At 39.2% G+C, this 16,618-nt stretch overlaps 1 protein-coding gene and 1 pseudogene across 3 annotated transcripts; both read left to right on the forward strand.

Annotated features, from left to right (window-relative positions):
• The first annotated feature begins 2,708 nt into the window (after nucleotides 1–2,708).
• Nucleotides 2,709–3,726, forward strand: LOC149051201 (melatonin receptor type 1B-like; annotated as a pseudogene).
• Nucleotides 3,727–9,426: 5,700 nt separating this feature from the next.
• LOC149051202 (uncharacterized) lies at nucleotides 9,427–14,961 on the forward strand. Of its 3 annotated transcripts, none has more exons than XM_089206562.1 (3): nucleotides 9,427–9,497; nucleotides 13,315–13,484; nucleotides 13,895–14,961. In XM_089206562.1, exons 2-3 carry the CDS (start codon nucleotides 13,395–13,397, stop codon nucleotides 14,873–14,875), a joined length of 1,071 nt encoding a protein of 356 aa, XP_089062688.1. In that variant the 5' UTR covers nucleotides 9,427–9,497; nucleotides 13,315–13,394; the 3' UTR covers nucleotides 14,876–14,961. The 3 variants fall into 3 exon arrangements, with proteins under 3 accessions (XP_089062688.1, XP_089062700.1, XP_089062692.1); XM_089206574.1 differs by lacking the exon at nucleotides 9,427–9,497 and adding an exon at nucleotides 12,192–12,222; XM_089206566.1 differs by lacking the exon at nucleotides 9,427–9,497 and having other exon boundaries at nucleotides 13,037–13,484.
• The last annotated feature ends 1,657 nt before the right edge of the window (nucleotides 14,962–16,618 follow it).

Below are 16,618 nucleotides of genomic sequence, written 5' to 3' on the forward strand. Positions count from 1 at the left end.
TCTTGTATCGTAACTGTGTACTTGCCTATTTCTTCTCAATAAAAGCGTTTACGACAACTTCACGAGCAGAGGTAAGAACACTCAGCTTTAAAGTGACAATTGGAGTGAGGTAAGGGTGTGTGATGTCAGCACTCTTCTTCAACATTGCGATTGTTTGGGTGCTGCAGCGAACAACTGAAGACCAGACCAGAGGCATCCGATAGACATTATTCTCTGCATGCGAGGACCTCGACTTTGCTGATGACCAGGCGCTGCTATCTCACACCTATCATCATAAGCAAGAGAAAATATCCCGTCTCTGTGGCCTTGTTAAACAGATTTGCCTGTAGATCAGCTAAAACAAGACGGAAGTTATGATTCTGAATGTCCCAAACCCCTAGCTGATCAGAGCGAACAGAGAGGACCTTCCAACGACGGGGGAATTCACGTACCTAGGCAACACAGTCAGACATGATGGAAGAGCAAACAAGGACATCAAGAACCGCTTAGTGAAAGCCATAAATGTAGTCAGAATGCTCAACTATGTATAGAGGTCCCAGCAGCAGAGCACCAAGACCAGGCTAAAACTATATCATAGCTGTGTCCTATCCACCCTGATATATGGCTCTGAATGCTGGAGAATGTCAGAAGGCGATCTTGCCGATTGTCAGTCTTTCACAGTCTTCTTAAATTTTGTGTGAGACATTTGATCATCATATTCACGCGGTTGTCATTGAAAAAAAAACTTATAATGTTTTTCTCTTATCAAAACTAAAAGTCAAGATGGTGTCAATTCTTTGTTTCAGGAAGTGGTTTCAATGATATTGAAGAGTTTGCCAAGTCATAAAATTGGTTTCCAACCTTTATCAGGGCGTGTTTTTCTAAATAAAACTTTAATTTTCTTTGTAGAATCGCGAAAGCAATATTTTTGATGAGTGTTGTCTACAAGATAACATCTCTGTTTACACAACTTAATTACTGTCTAGAGCGTTGTAATATTACAGTTAAGGAAGTTTCTAGGCCGACGATTTTTGTAACTTCCTCTTTCGTTCTGGATACGCAAATAAATGTAAAAAGGCTTTAAACAAATGCTTAATTTATAGCTTATATTGACTTTTCCGCTTCTTTATTCGACAACAATTGATTCTTCCAATATCCTCTCGGTTTAAGAATAAAGGTTTTTAATTCAAGCATAAATTTAAGGTGGTTTAAATTAAAATTTCAAATTTGACTGTCATTTAACTTCTGCGATCTTTTATGGCCATCAAAAAAAAAAATTAGTTCCCCTATGCAATGCCGAAAATTATTTATAACAAACTGGATCTCAAATTTTTTTCTGAGAGAGTTTTAAATTTTTTTTTCAGGTATTTTTTATGGCAGACATGAGAGTTGTTCAAACTCTTCAAGATATCTTATCCCTTTCGTGGGTGGCGGATCAATATGTTTGTCTATTAACCAGCTGTGTGAAGAAATTGTTTAGACAAGATACAGAAAAATAGAACATCTTTTCTTTCACTCGAAAGATATATGTCGATTATTAAAAGCGACCTAAAAACACTTATTCGAGGTAAATAATTGAGTGCAATTAGAACAAACCTCTTTCAGCAACAACGGCATACTGGACGAGCTCTCGCCGAACAGAAAAACAAAATGGAGTTGTTTTTTAATGACAATGATAACAACGATGACATGCAGACATCTCTAAAATCTAAATATCCATTAATTGCAATGTGTTTAAAGATAGGATGTGATGGAAAATAACATTTGTTTTTCGGTGTTGGTAATCGCGCACACCAGCGTGTTTTGCCAACCAGTGATTCAAAAAGACTATGCAGAAGTGTAAGTTACTTATCTTTTTGCCGAGCTTATTTACCAAAAGCAGCGATGACAAGTAAACTCTCCCTTGAACTTGCCACACGAGAGGAGGCGTTAACAATATCCTCTCGGTTTAAGAATAAAGGTTTTTAATTCAAGCATAAATTTAAGGTGGTTTAAATTAAAATTTCAAATTTGACTGTCATTTAACTTCTGCGATCTTTTATGGCCATCAAAAAAAAAATTAGTTCCCCTATACAATGCCGAATATTATTTATAACAGAATGGATTTCAATTTTTTCCTGAGAGAGTTTTTATTTTTTTCCAGCTATTTTATGTCGCAGAAAAAGAGAGTTGTTCAAACTCTTCAAGATATCTTATCCCTTTCGTGCGCGACGGAATAATATGTTTGTCTGTTAACCAGCTGTGTGAAGAGATTGTATAGATAAGACACGGAAAAGTAGAAGCAACATCTTTTCTTTCACTCGAAAGAGATATGTCGATTATTAAAAGCGATTCAACAACACTTATCCGGAGGTAAATAACTGAGTACAATTAAAACAAACCTCTTTCAGCAACAACGACGTACTTCACGAGCTCGCGCCGAACAGAAACATAAAATGGAGTTGTTATTTGGCCCTACAACTTCCAACTTGATGAGAATTATAACAACGACGACATACAGACATCTTTTAATATTTATTAATTGCAATGTGTTTAAAGATAGGATACGATGGAAAATAACGTTTGATTTTCGGTTTTGGTACACAGTGTTGGTAATCGCGCACATCAGAGGGTTTCGCCGATCAGTGCTACAAAAAGTCGACAACAAAGACTGTGCAGAAGTGTAAGTTACTTAAGCTTATCTAAACTTATAAGCTTATCGACCAAAAGCAGTGATGACAAGTTAACTCTCCCTTAAGCTTGACACAAGAGAAGAGGCGTTAGTTTGGACTGAAACAGTTTTGTTTGCTGTTACCAATGTTGTGGCCATCCTTGGAAATCTCCTCACTCTTTGCGCCGTGTACCATAACCACAGACTACGCACGATTCCCAACATATTCGTAATTGCACTGGCTGTGAGCGATATTCTGATGTCTACTATATGTATGCCTTTTACAGTTGCAAGCCTTTTCCACGGCAGGTGGATCTTTGATGAAACGGTCTGCCGCTTTCAAGCATTTGATATCTTTGCGTTTGGGAAGTGTAGCCTTGGAACTATGGCAGCAATTGCAGTCAGCCGATATTTCTGTGTTGTTAATTGGGAAAAGTATCTCTCGCTGTTTAAGAAGCAAAGAGCCTTGATGTATATTTTCATTGTTTGGTGCCTAGCTCTAGCTGGACTGCTCCCATATTACTCTTCAAAAATGACAGCATTGGATTCCAGCCTTGAAAAGCAATGTGTATGTACAAATTTGAAAGTAACATTGCTTACTCTGCCTCAATCCTTTGCTGTTTCATCACAACACCCTTGATTATCATCAAGATCTGCTATGTCATAGTGTTCCGCGCCGTGTCGAGATCAAATCGTGTTTCCTCACTGGAAAATAACCTGGAACTTCTTCGGGTGAATGTTAAAGAAGCCAAAGCGTTTGGTAGCAGTTGTGGTCGGCTTTGCATGCTGTTGGCTTCCTGTTTTTGTCGTTGATGACATAGACATGACACGTGGAGGACCCGCGCTACCACGACAAGTGTACTTGACTAACAGCCTCTTAATTTACCTGAGTAGCACCATAAACCCCTTCATATACTGTGCCACAGATAAGAGGTTCAGACGAGAGTACAAGTGTTAGAATTTATTTCTCTAACACTCGTTTGTGGTCTGGTTGATCCTTCTTTATTTGCTTCTCTTCTCAAGTTGTTACAATGGGGACTAGCTTCAATATATCAGGGAAAACTAGAGTCTCCGCTTATAAAGGTGTCAGTGCGGATGACATTTCTAAGCCGTCAATCTTCTTGTGTCGTCATCGTGCCATCTCAACTAGCGAATCACGCCTGACTACGTATTATAGTTCCCACATACTGAGTAAGCACCTTAGGGTTGTCTACGCAGTTACAAAATCAATTTCTTCCCTAATTTTCATATCTTTACGGTTGAGATCGGCCAGAACAGAAACGAGATCGACAATATAAAAATTACAAATAACCTTGGTGTAGAGTGTTATTTATACCTAAAAGTGTATCTTAAGAGAAAATCACCTTTAAAGATTGTTACATAACAACATCTTGGTCACAAGAGTTAAAGAAGAAAGGCGCTCACAAGTACCGCCCCCAAATTGCTTCTTGTTGCGAAAACATGAGGGACATAACCTGTTTACCCTTCAATTACCTCTGGGAACACGAAGGTATTGAACGCGACCTATTACCTGGGAGATTTACTCTTCCTGGACTAAAAAATTAACTTATTTAAGAACACGGCCTATCACGAGTTCCAAGTCAACTTCACGATCACAACGAAGAAAACGTGATTAAACTCACTAGGTGAACGTGGCCAAACTCACAGAAGAACGTGATTGAACTCAACCTTTAAGATAAGACCACCAAGAAGGCGTACGAAGTAATCAACCTGCCCTTTTTATAATTTACATTAAATGACTTAGAATAATATAATATTTCCATTCCTTTTCTTTCTAACACCAATACAGAAAACCCGTACGATATTGTAGATTAACTATGATTGTAATTTTATCATTTAACAAATTCTCCTTACTTAGACGGAGCTGTCCCCAGCTCCCAAAAGAGTTATGAATTTGCGGTTAGATAAGTGGATACATTCTTAAGCGGATATATGGTTAAAGTTGCTAACATAAAACACTAACAAGGTCGTGGTGACTAAATAGGGGGAGTAAATAAGCCCTTTTTCTTTGTTTTTTTTTTCTTGGGTTTTTTTTTTTTTGTAAATATGGCCGAGATAAATAAGGCTAACGATGGCCAAGGCGAAAAGCTTGCCACCCAGCAGGCGGGGGAGGTAGAACATAATCTGGAAAGAGATCATCCTCATCCGGCCCATACCCGTCTAGGGGAAGACCTTGCAATTCCAACCACCAAAACGGATCTGGCGGCGGAGGAGGCGGGGTTGGAAAGGAGACACGGTAAAAACAAAATGGATACGGGCCTAAAGGAATAACGGCAGCCGTGTGATGGTAGGAAGAAAGCCGTTGGCGACAGTGAGGACACTTATCGCGAGCCACTCCCTCCGCAAACCGAAAACATCGAAGCAAACATGCTTCATGAATAAAACGGCGACAGCAGGGGAGTTTCCAAGAAGGATATTCTCCTGGACTGTCCAAGCAAATAAAACACTTAGTTTGGAGAAAAGTGGGTAGTCGCAGACGAGCACGTGCAGGACGAAATCGGCGACGTGTGCGCGGCATGGTGGCGATACTGAAAAAAAAAGAAAGGCAACAAGGCATTGATGTGGGTTCGATGCCCCCTCTTTTTTTTTTTTTTTTTTGTAAAAACTGGTGTGGTTTGCTGAAGGGGGTAAATAAAAATAAAAAATTATGCGGTCGTTGAGCCATTAGTTGGACCTAGTTGTTTACGAGCAGTAAACTTCACCGCTCAAGTGAATAGGCCAAACCAATATAGCCACGAGCAGTAAACTTCACCGCTCAAGTGGTGCTCAACGAACTAAGAAAGAAATAAGTACTAATTAGTTAAGTAGATTTAAACCGGTGCATGAGGGTAACTGTACATGACCAGGAACAAAAAAAAAAGATACGTCAAAACGGATACGCCAAAACGGCGTAACTGTTGTTGCGTAAAAGCTCGAGTAAATCCTCTGTGAAGGGGGATCGAATGCGCATATGGCGAGGGATATAAACTTGCATCAAATCAAAAATGACATGTGTCGGAAAAAGGAGATAATCGCAGAGGCGAATAACGGAAAAAAATAAACGAGGGGCAAAAACAGTCTGAGGAGTTTGTTCCAGAAAAACTAAAATGAAATCGACTTCTAAAGAAGTAAAAGTTGCGGGGAGACAAAATTGTTGTGAAGTATGTTCAGTTTGGCAATGTTGACATAGGGAAACAGTATACTTGTTATCATGGCGTGCCAAATATGCCTTATAAAAATCACTAGAAATTGAAAGTAAAAAGGGTGAAACTGGGCGAGAAAAACCATATGAAGGGATAAAAACGAAATGAGTTCTCTCTGACGACTCCGCCAATTGAGAGATGGGACGGGAGAGGTCGAAATCCATGGCGTGAAAATCTGGAGCAGACAAGAAGAGAAAAGCGAAGCGAAAATTGATGTAGTTGGTGGTATAATTGCAAATGAAATATGTGGACGGATATAAACTAAGGAATAGCACACAGTTGAAAAGAATTCGTTGGAAAAACGACGTAATACGCTGGTCTGAAGGTCAGTGAAAGAGAAGACGTTGAAAATAGATTAAAATTTGATTTGCGCGAAAAATAAACACAAGTGAAAAAAATAAACACAAGCGAAAGAACAACATTGGTTGATTCATTTGGCAAATAGAAGCCGAATCACGGCGAAGTGAGAACTGTTTGAACAACGAGCATACATAAGCGATAGCAGCCCTTGAAATATACACATCAGCGTGAACAATTAAATAGAAGATCCAAACTCTTTGTCCTATTTCAAATGGAGCGTCATCGGAGGTTTTGTCATACTGAAGTTTCATCAATTGTTGGGTTCTAGCGATGCTTGCTCGTACTATTGACTGAGCTGCCTCTATCCGCCGTACGATGCGTGCACGATGTTCTTCAACTGATGAAGAGAGCTGGGAAGGTGGCAATAAACTCACATCAGGTGCCAGTCGAGGTTCGCGTCCATACAATAGATAGAAAGGGGTATCGCCTGTGGATACGCATGGGGAGGTGCGATAGGCGAATAAAATGGCAGGGATATAGACATCCCAGTCCAGTTGGTTTGAACTGACATATGAGGAAATAGCTTCAATTTCTACAAGTCCATCCGTCTGAGGATGATAAGCCGTAGTGTTTACCTTTTTGGTGTTAAGCGGACGACACACTTCTGTTACGAGGGAGGAGAGGAAATTGCTTCCACGATCGGACAAAAGAGTTCGTGGAGCGCCATGGCGAGTGAAAATTTCATCTGCTAGCAAACGGGCTATAACAGGAGCCTCAATAGAAGGAACAGGGAACGCTTCCACCCATTTGGTTAAGTACTCAGAAAAAACCACAACATACCTGTTTCCTAATTTTGGAAGGTGGGAACGGTCCAATGATGTCACAAGCTAGACGATCAAAAGCATCCTGAACCGGTATGGGTAACAGGGGAGCTTTATGCCTGTTCCTGGGGCTTTTCCTCATTGCACAATCGCAACAACTGCGACACCAGTGGTTGACATCCGAAAAAATTTTTCGCCAGTAGTAGCGTGTGCGCAGTTTCTCATAAGTCTTAACTGTACCAAAATGTCCACCTGTAGGGTCATCATGAGCCCACACGAGAAGTTCATAGCGTAAGGCCGGAGGTACGACCAATTGTTGATAGGTGGTTGCTCGACGGCGTCCTTGTGGGGTCCACAAATGAAACAACAAGCCTTCATCACTCAGGAAATAATCGTCTATAGTCAGTAAAAGAGATCTAGCTGGACTGTAAATGCTAGGTGTCCTGTGCACTAGGCCCAGTCTGCGCCGAGGTGTTGTCATTCGACACTAGGTCAAACCTCGGCATACATGTGCTTTTATCGCTTGTTATTTTCGCCTTTATTTCTCGGATAAGGATCGTTTAACTAGTCTCACATCGAAGGAATAGAACATTACGGAAGCATTACGGATATTTCAGCAGTTTTCAAGGTTACGGATAGAGACACTTGCTTGTTTGTAAGGATTTCTTGTACGGTATTGTTTTCGAACGGTGTGCTGAGCGTAGTTGATCGGATCGAATAAAACGTGGAATTAACATCGAATTGACGGCTGTTACATGGACCATTGTGATCAGGCAGTTTGGAAGTTTCCGCTGTAGTTCGCGCACTCGAGAGACTCGAACCCCTGGGGTGTCAAGGGCTGAAATGGATGGCGAAGAAATGGTATATGGTCGGCGAGAGAGTGCGTCCGCATTCGCATTGGCTGGACGACACCTGGACGGTGTTTGATTTCGAAATCATACTGCTGAAGGAGAAGAGACCATCGTGTTAACCTGCCTGACGGGTCAGATATGGACATTAACCATTTTAAGGAATGGTGATCGGTGTGCAAAATGAATTTGCGGCCATACAGGTATGGCTCAAACTTCTTTATGCCAAAGACCACAGCTAATGCTTCTCTTCGTCGTACTATAATTTCGTTCAGCAGCATTAAAATCTCTACCCGCGTATGCTATTGCGACTTCCTTGCCATCCTGAATTTGACCTAATGTAGCGCCTATACCTTCGTTAGAAGCATCAGTAAAGAGCTGAAAGGTCTCTTTGAAATCCGGAAAGGCTAGTATAGGGGCACACACAAGGGCGGCCTTTAGAGTCTCGAAAGCCTGTTCGCAAGTGTCCGTTCAAACGAACTTTTGATCTTTGAGTAATAACTTATTCAAAGGAGCTGCAATTTTGGAGAAATCCTTAATGAAACGACGATAATAGTTAGCCAAACCAAGAAAAGACCTGACTGTTTTGATATTGTGCGGGCGTGGAAACTCTTTCACAGCAGAGATTTTATCTGCGTCCGGCGCGATACCCTCAGGAGAAACTACGTGTCCCAAGTACGTGACTTGAGGGCAGGCAAATTTACATTTGGATGGTTTGAGTTTTAGGTTGGCAAGGCGGAGGCGGTCAAAGACTTGACGGAGGTGAAATAAATGATCTTCGAATGTTTTTGAATATACTAGAATGTCATCCAAGTAGATCAGGCAAATCTTATAAGTAAGATTGCGCAGCACGCTTTCCATGAGTCTAGCAAAGGTTCCCGGCGCCCCTGTGAGACCAAACGGGAGTACCAAGAGCTCATAAAGACCACCGTAAGTTATGAACGCGGTGCGTTCACGAGATTCAGGCTCCATCTCGACCTGCCAATAACCACTCATAAGATCCATAGAGCTAAAATATTTTGTTCCATTAAGAGCATCAAGCGCATCATCGATGCGCGGCAATGGAAAGGAGTCCTTTCTGGTAACAGCATTCAAACGCCGAAAGTCTACAACGAAACGGTCCGTGCCATCTTTCTTTTTCACCAGAATAATGGGAGAAGCCCAGGGGCTGGTACTGGGTTGGATTATGCCCCTATTTAACATGTCATCCACATGTTCTTGAATAATGCCGCGTTGGGTGTCAGAGACGCGATAAGGGCGGTGACGTACTGGAGGAATATCGCCTGTATCAATGCGATGTTGGACTAAACCAGTGCGGCCGAGCTCCTCCGGTTTTAAGGCGTCCGTCAAGAGTGGAAGAAGTGAGGTCTAACGGCACTGTTTCATCATCCGCTGAAGGAAGAGTGGGCGTAACAGAAGCTTCATCGATGTCGATGACAGACATAGAACCTGCTGAAGGCGTAAAAATACCCATAGTTGAACAACCAATCTCCCGCTAAAGATTGTATACTGTCTACAATGGGAAGTAAGCGTAATAAATGTGTAGTGTCTACATTTACTGAGTAACGTGACAACGATCATGGAGGATCCTGGGAAATCGTTAGACGCCATCTTTACTGAGTACTGTAAGTCACATGTCAATAAGGTCAAGCAAGTTCAAAAATCCTTCTGAAAGGTCTCCTTTTTCCGCGCCCCGGTAAGTGTTGAAATTTTATTTCAAGGCTTTAATGTAATTTTTACCAGAAACCTGGGGTGATTTTCCCTTACACGAGAAATTTAAATGATAGTCGCTGCTTAAAATAAAAATATAAGACTGAAGTTAAGCTTCTATCAAGTGATTGCGATACGAATGAAGTAGTCTAATGTAGTCTTGGACTCTTGATATGTAAGTAGACGATCTAGTCTTCATCGTGTTACCATTAGTTCGTTTAAAATCAGTCGTGGGTTGTAGATTTTTAATTTTTCGTTCGATTAACACTATCGTGTAGGCAAACGATTCAGAACGAATAGAACAAATATGCAAACCCCCATGTGAAGGTTGTTGTGGAACTAGAAAAGACTATGTCATCTTTTTGTCTTTAACTTATAGTGTATGTGTTGAACATAGTGATGCTCTACTGAAATGTATTTGTAAATAAAACTGCCCAACTGGTAATCTTGTGACACATGTAAGCTTAAATTTTGAGAATTGAGGGCCCTTAATCAAAGGTACTGAAATTGTTTATTAATACCGTAGTGCTAAGTGAATGTTTGCAACATTCTCTCATTATTAAGCTGTCCAATAAATTTTCACATTTCCTTGCTCCTTTATGTGGAGGATACCCACAGTAAACTCTCATCTGACACCTGATCACATCTCAAACAACACTCCATCAACACCTTGATTGATACTTGGTCCTCACTAAATTGACGCTCAATTGGCATTTTGATGATCGACAGGTGATCAACACTTGATTGATGCTTGCTTGGCAGTTGGCCAAGTGTCTACCAACTCATGTGTATTGATTGACACTCAATGGTGTGTCTGCAAAAATTATTTGACTCTCAGCTGACTGTCGACCAAGATGTTAATCAAATGTTGACCAAGTATTGATGGAGATGTTGATGGAATGTTGATCAAAGGTTAATCAAGGTTATTGATTGACACAAACACTAATTTTTTTTAGTTCACATGATCCAAATACAAATCACAAATCATGAGCTGAAAACTTGAACAAAGCTTTCTTTGAGTAGAGGTAATGATGCTTTAGGGAATTTTTTGCTGAACATGTACTTGTAAGGTTACAAGAGAATTGGCATTTTCGTTGGTACTGTAATCTTAACACCAGTCGTTATTGTTACATCTACATTAACTATTCATAAGGAATTCACTTGATTGAGAAATGAGTGAGTTTGATTTCAAATTCTAGTTGTGGTGATATTTAGCTGCCTAACCTTGAAAGTGCAATTTAGGCAAGTCACCTTTTAAAACAAAGCTACACTGTAAGTGTTATTTAGGCTAGTAAATTGAGTATCTATAGTAAGTCTTCCTTCCTTCCTTCTTCCTTCATTCCCTCCTTCCTTCCTTACCAAACTGAAACTCAAACACATAAGTAAACTCCCTGCATGGTCTTAATATCCATTGATTGTTGCAAAGGTATCTACTGGAAGTTGTGTCCATGGTTCCCTATTGATTCTGTCTTAAGGAAGGAATAAAAAAAAAACTGACGAGAAAAATAAAAATACATTATTTAGGAACATTAGGTACAGGATCTTATTTGGAATTAATTTACCCAAAAAATTAATGGCCATCCCTGCTGTTTCAAGAAGAAAGTGATCACTTAGACTTGCATTTGAAATTTTGTTCTACTGTTTGAATCACTTTGTTATACTATGTGTATTTGGATTAAAACAGATCTCTGTTTTGCAGTTTAGCAGGACTTTTAGTTGCTGCTATTTATAGCTTTCAGTAAATAAACAGCTCTAAAGGGAGTCTATCCAAGGATCACAGTTTCAGGATTAATAATTATGTAAAGACTGAACACCATAACCTATTCCACATTACATACCAATAGAACTTACATGCAATTATTGTTAGTCTTTGCTGGTATGTATCAGTTTGTGTTGGTTATATATATGAATACCTGGATGTTATTATGGTACAAATTATCAAAGTCAGGGCATTGATGAGTGACACACTCCATTCCACCCATGTGTCTTACTGAGTGACTTACTTTCAACAGGTGGCCCTTTGAGTGTTAATAGTAATTTAAATTATGCTTTATACAGCTTGACATGTTTGGAAAGGGTTGCTACCAGTATATCACAATTAAAGATGTTGATTTTCTGTATAGGGGCTTTGCTGTATAGATTACAGTTGCTGTGTCTGGGATGTTACCTTTTTGGTCACCATTTTGTGCTAAGAACAATGCCTTGTCAGATTGTTTCCTATGCACACCACCAAATCCCTATGAAAAGGACTAACCAGAACTATATTAAAAGCAAGCAACTTACTTTTGAAGTATAAAATTTTTTAGAGGAGATCTACATGTGCTGTTCAACATTTTTCGTTCCTGTAACTTAGAAGTTACTGTTGTTTAGGACTACCTGTACATTTTAACAAGTCTCAATAGGGCTTCTGGTTTGGTACTCAGTGATATATCTTGTTATTTGGCTCAACACAGTAAAAAATAGCATTGACATAGCTTTTAGGTATGTCTTGTTCTACAAGGGAAATAAATCATAGTAGATGCGATTACAGAATTTATTGGTATAATATTTAAAAACGGTATGTTCACCCTTATGATGTAATGTTAATGTATTTAATATGATACTACTAATATAATGTTATGCATTTACTTCAAAGTTATGGAGTGTATATGATTAAATGTTATTCCTTTTTATTTCTTGTAGGATTACATATGGAAAGTTCTGTTCAGCCTGTGAGTTTAATATAACCTTTACAAGGCTGTCTACATTGTTTTGGTATCCCTTTACATGTACATGTACATTAATAACAGCTATTTATTCCCAGTGTGGAATTATTTCCAATGTTAAAAGAGATTGGACAGTTTTCCTGGAAGGGTTGATGAACAGGCTGGTGGTTTGTTGTGGTCTCTTAACCACTCTAATTTAATTTTTTAATGATCAAAGATTAACCTAATGGTTTTTATTTCATAACCCTATTATTCCTTTAAAGTTGCATTTTTATTTGTCCATAATATATAATGCAATGCATCAAGCTTATGAAAGATAGTTTTTGTGAATAGTGTTTGATAGTGAAATAATATACATGAAAAAATACTCATTTCTGATAGGCTAAAAAGTAGTTCAGTTTTCATGTGAGTGCAAGATGTTTGAATGGTTTAAAATCAATCCTCACACGGTTCCAGGTTTACAGTTGAATGACTTTTGATTGATAGACTTGTAAAAGTTTGAATTTGATAATTGTGATCCAATTAGCAAATCAGCAAGTGCTATGAAAATTTCACAGGTTTAGATTTACTGTCTACTTTTTTGTGTATATTTTTAAGCACTGATTGCATGTCTTTTCATGCAATTTGTTATAAATAAGCAGTTTGTTTTTCAAAGAATACAAATTGCATCTGCCTTAGTAACAGACTTGAGAAAGTTTGTTAGTCTTTAAAAATTTGATCACCCTTATTTATACCAAATTACACTTGTAATCATGAGATGACCAATTTACAAAGATAACCATCCCTCTTATCACCTCTGGTAAGGGTAATTCCCAAAAACGTGGCCAAGTGGTTTAGGGTGCTGGATTTGCAATCTGGGGTTTCCTGGTTCAAATCTTTCACCCTGCCGCTATCTGGATTTGTTCTCGGTAGTCCCAAGTCTTACTCCTCGGCCACTTTGTGTAAAGAGCACAGTTGGGATTTTTAACAGTTTATGTGAAATATTTGTCACTAACAACAGAACTAAATACATTTGACCCGATAATAAAGTTATTTCTTTATTTCTTTAATTTATTTGACTGTTGTTAACTTTTGGTCTTTACTCTGACTCTTATTAAGGGCAACATCAAATGGAATGGGAAGCCTTGTCAGAGGTGCGGAGAATCAACAAATCACATAAAGAGTCGCAAATGTAAACAATGTGGAGTCGAACTGCAGAAGAGATAGCGTGTTTCGAGCCAGTGTCCAGTAATCAATTTTCATATCACAAGCAGCAGCTGTTTAGAAAGGTAATTAAGAAATTTTTTTTGGTGTGACACACATGAAGTTACCCACCAACATAAAATAGTTTTACTGTTATTTTATTGTTTTTCAATCAGTGAAATCTCTTGAGCGACCAAAAAAATCACACATACATACATATTTTTTGGAATACAAATTTGACATGGCATTAACTTTCATGGGCGTTTGTCCTTTTTGCTTTGTAAATAGTTGAAAATGTTAAGGTTAGCATAATTATGAAAAGTATTACGAAAAATTTCATAAACATTGAATAACATTGCTCTTTGTTTGTTTTAGTAAATGCTAGCTTTTCATTTCAATAGGCCTTATGAGGCTTGTTATCGTAGTTACAGGATGAATAAAGAAGGGTTAAAAACTATCAGTTTCATTGTTTTTGTTTTGTTTTTTTTTATTGCAGGCTGCTAATGTACATGCTGGAATAAATGGTATTCACATCGCCATTATGGTACTGGAAGACTGTGGAAGAGGTGTGGAAATGCATTCCTTCGGAACCAAAGGGCCTGGGGAAAACTTTTTGGTATTCCAAAACGAATGTGCCAAAAATCTTTTCAAAACGTTTTATAAAGCAAATTACCACCGAAAAGCCAAACGGACTGAAACTACTGAACAGTCATCAACACAGACTACAACTGCTGGACAGACAGCACCACAGACTACAACTAGTGGACAGACAGCACCACAGACTACAACTATTGGACAGACAGCACCACAGATTACGAGTAATGGACAGACAGTAACACAGTCTACAACTACTGGACAGACAGTAACACAGACTACAAATACTGGACAGACAGTACCACAGACTACAACTAGTGGACAGACAGCACCACAGACTACAACTAGTGGACAGACAGCACCACAGACTACAACTACTGGACAGACAGTAACACAGACTACAACTACTGGACAGATAGTAACACAGACTATGAGTACTGGACAGACAGCACCACAGACTACAACGTCTGGACAGACAGCAACACAGACTACAACTAGTGGACAGATAGCACCACAGACTACAACTAGTGGACAGATAGTATCCCAGACTACAACTACTGGACAGACAGTATCAGAGACTACAACTAGTGGACAGACAGCACCACAGACTACAACTAGTGGACAGATAGTATCCCAGACTACAACTACTGGACAGACAGTATCAGAGACTACAACTAGTGGACAGACAGCAACACAGACTACAAACACAGGGCAGACAGTACAGTGGATAGACAGAAACAAACGTAAGGCAGCATGTGGAAAGTGTCTAGGCTGTATGAAGCCTGACTGCGGGGAATGTGTAAACTGCCTTGACAAATCAAAGTTTGGTGGCCCCAACAAGAGAAGGCGCAGATGTATCCAGCGTGTATGCGCTCGTTCGTAAGACAGTTCAATGAACGCTCATTTATTCATTCGTTTACTCTTAAGAATAGCTCATATTTAGAGGATTAAAACAGTGGTTATGAATTTTTTATTATAATGAAGTGAGTCTGGTGTTTGCTTAACCGTTTTGTGATTATGTCTTGTGCTTCTTCTGAAGAACAGCTTCCACGATTATTGCTGTCCGTAAAAATTATAACGTTTACCAGAGCAAGTAAAAACTTTTAAAACTTGAAGTGTGACTATGGACGCACAAAGCGAGTGACAGAGCCACTGAAATTTTTAGAACATTGCCGTCTCCCAATCCCAGTTTGTCGAACACGAAGGGCAGTGTAGCCTTAATTAACAGAATCGCCTTCATAATTCCGACATTTACCGCGTCTAGATTACTGTTTTCCTAAGTTTCCACGTGCTTGAGGTATTAGATTGAAAAAACAAACTTAATGAAATTCCTACTCTGATGGAGGAAAAAATACCCCTGTTTAAAATATGTGGGGTCTGGAATTAAGGTCCCGTCCAGTTTCAAGATTTTATGTGGTTATTATTGTAAAATAAACCAGTATAATAACAGGGGGCCTCCCTGGGAGATCCCTAGCTGGAAATTATGGGGGAGTACAGAATAAAAGAGTATAGAAATCGATTTTTTTATAAATAAAATATTTTGTTAATTAGGAAAGGGCATGAACATAATTAAAGCCGAAGGTGTGAGGAAATTATTGCAGCCTGTTTCTAGGCAGAGTATATAGCGCCCATTATCTTTAGCACCTGTCCCTGGCATGTTGTTTGGTGATTGGGGCTTGTTCCCTGTTAGGGATTGGAAGAGAAACTAGAGATTTAATAGCAGAAGTGGGATTTTCACGCATCGACAGTTCGAAAATAGATATCCTAACCATCTAAAGGGGACACTGGAACTGAAAGCAATGTTGGGATAGACAAACCAAGCTCAAATTCAAGGTATCACAGAAAAAAAACGTAACTTTCGGATTCAGTCCAGCAGCTGACTTTTCAGGAGTAAAGGTTCGAAAGCCTCAGACGTTAGACAGGCCTTTTAGTTTTCGAAGGTAACCTTGCCCTAATTCACTGGAGTTTAAATATCTTGTTAGGATCATCAAGCTAAACTTACATACAAAGTATCACAGATAGAAAGTGACATGCTGTTAGGATCATCAAACCAAACTTGGATGCAAAATATCGGGAATAGAACGTTAAAGAATAAAATACTTCACAATAGTGGATGTTTTACCGTCTGACGGCTTCAAAGCCTTCACACACCGTAAGCCAAAAATGTCCTTTCAGTTGAACTTGATGGACTTGTCATTAACCGCTGAGTTTTTAATATGTTGTTAGGATCATCAAACAGAACTTGGATGCAAAGTATCAAGAAGAGAAAGCTAAAGAAAAGGAAACATCGCAATAGTGGATTTTTTAACGTCTGACGGCTTTGAAATCTTGATCCACCATAAGCCAAAAACGGGAATTTCATCTGAACATGATGGACTTGCCCTAATTCACTGAGTTTTTAACATGCTGTTAGGATCATCAAACCAAACTTGGATGCAAAATATCGAGAATAGAATGTTAAAGAATAAGATACATCACAATAGTGGATTTTTTACCGTCCGACGGCTTTGAAGTCTTGATCCACCATAAGCCAAAAACGGGAATTTCATCTGAACATGATGGACTTGCCCTAATTCACTGAGTTTTTAACATGCTGTTAGGATCATCAAACCAAACTTGGATGCAA

This window comes from Pocillopora damicornis, chromosome 1 (genome assembly GCF_964200805.1).
Source record: "Pocillopora damicornis chromosome 1, jaPocDami1.2, whole genome shotgun sequence".
In the NCBI taxonomy this organism is placed as follows: Eukaryota; Metazoa; Cnidaria; class Anthozoa; order Scleractinia; family Pocilloporidae; genus Pocillopora; species Pocillopora damicornis.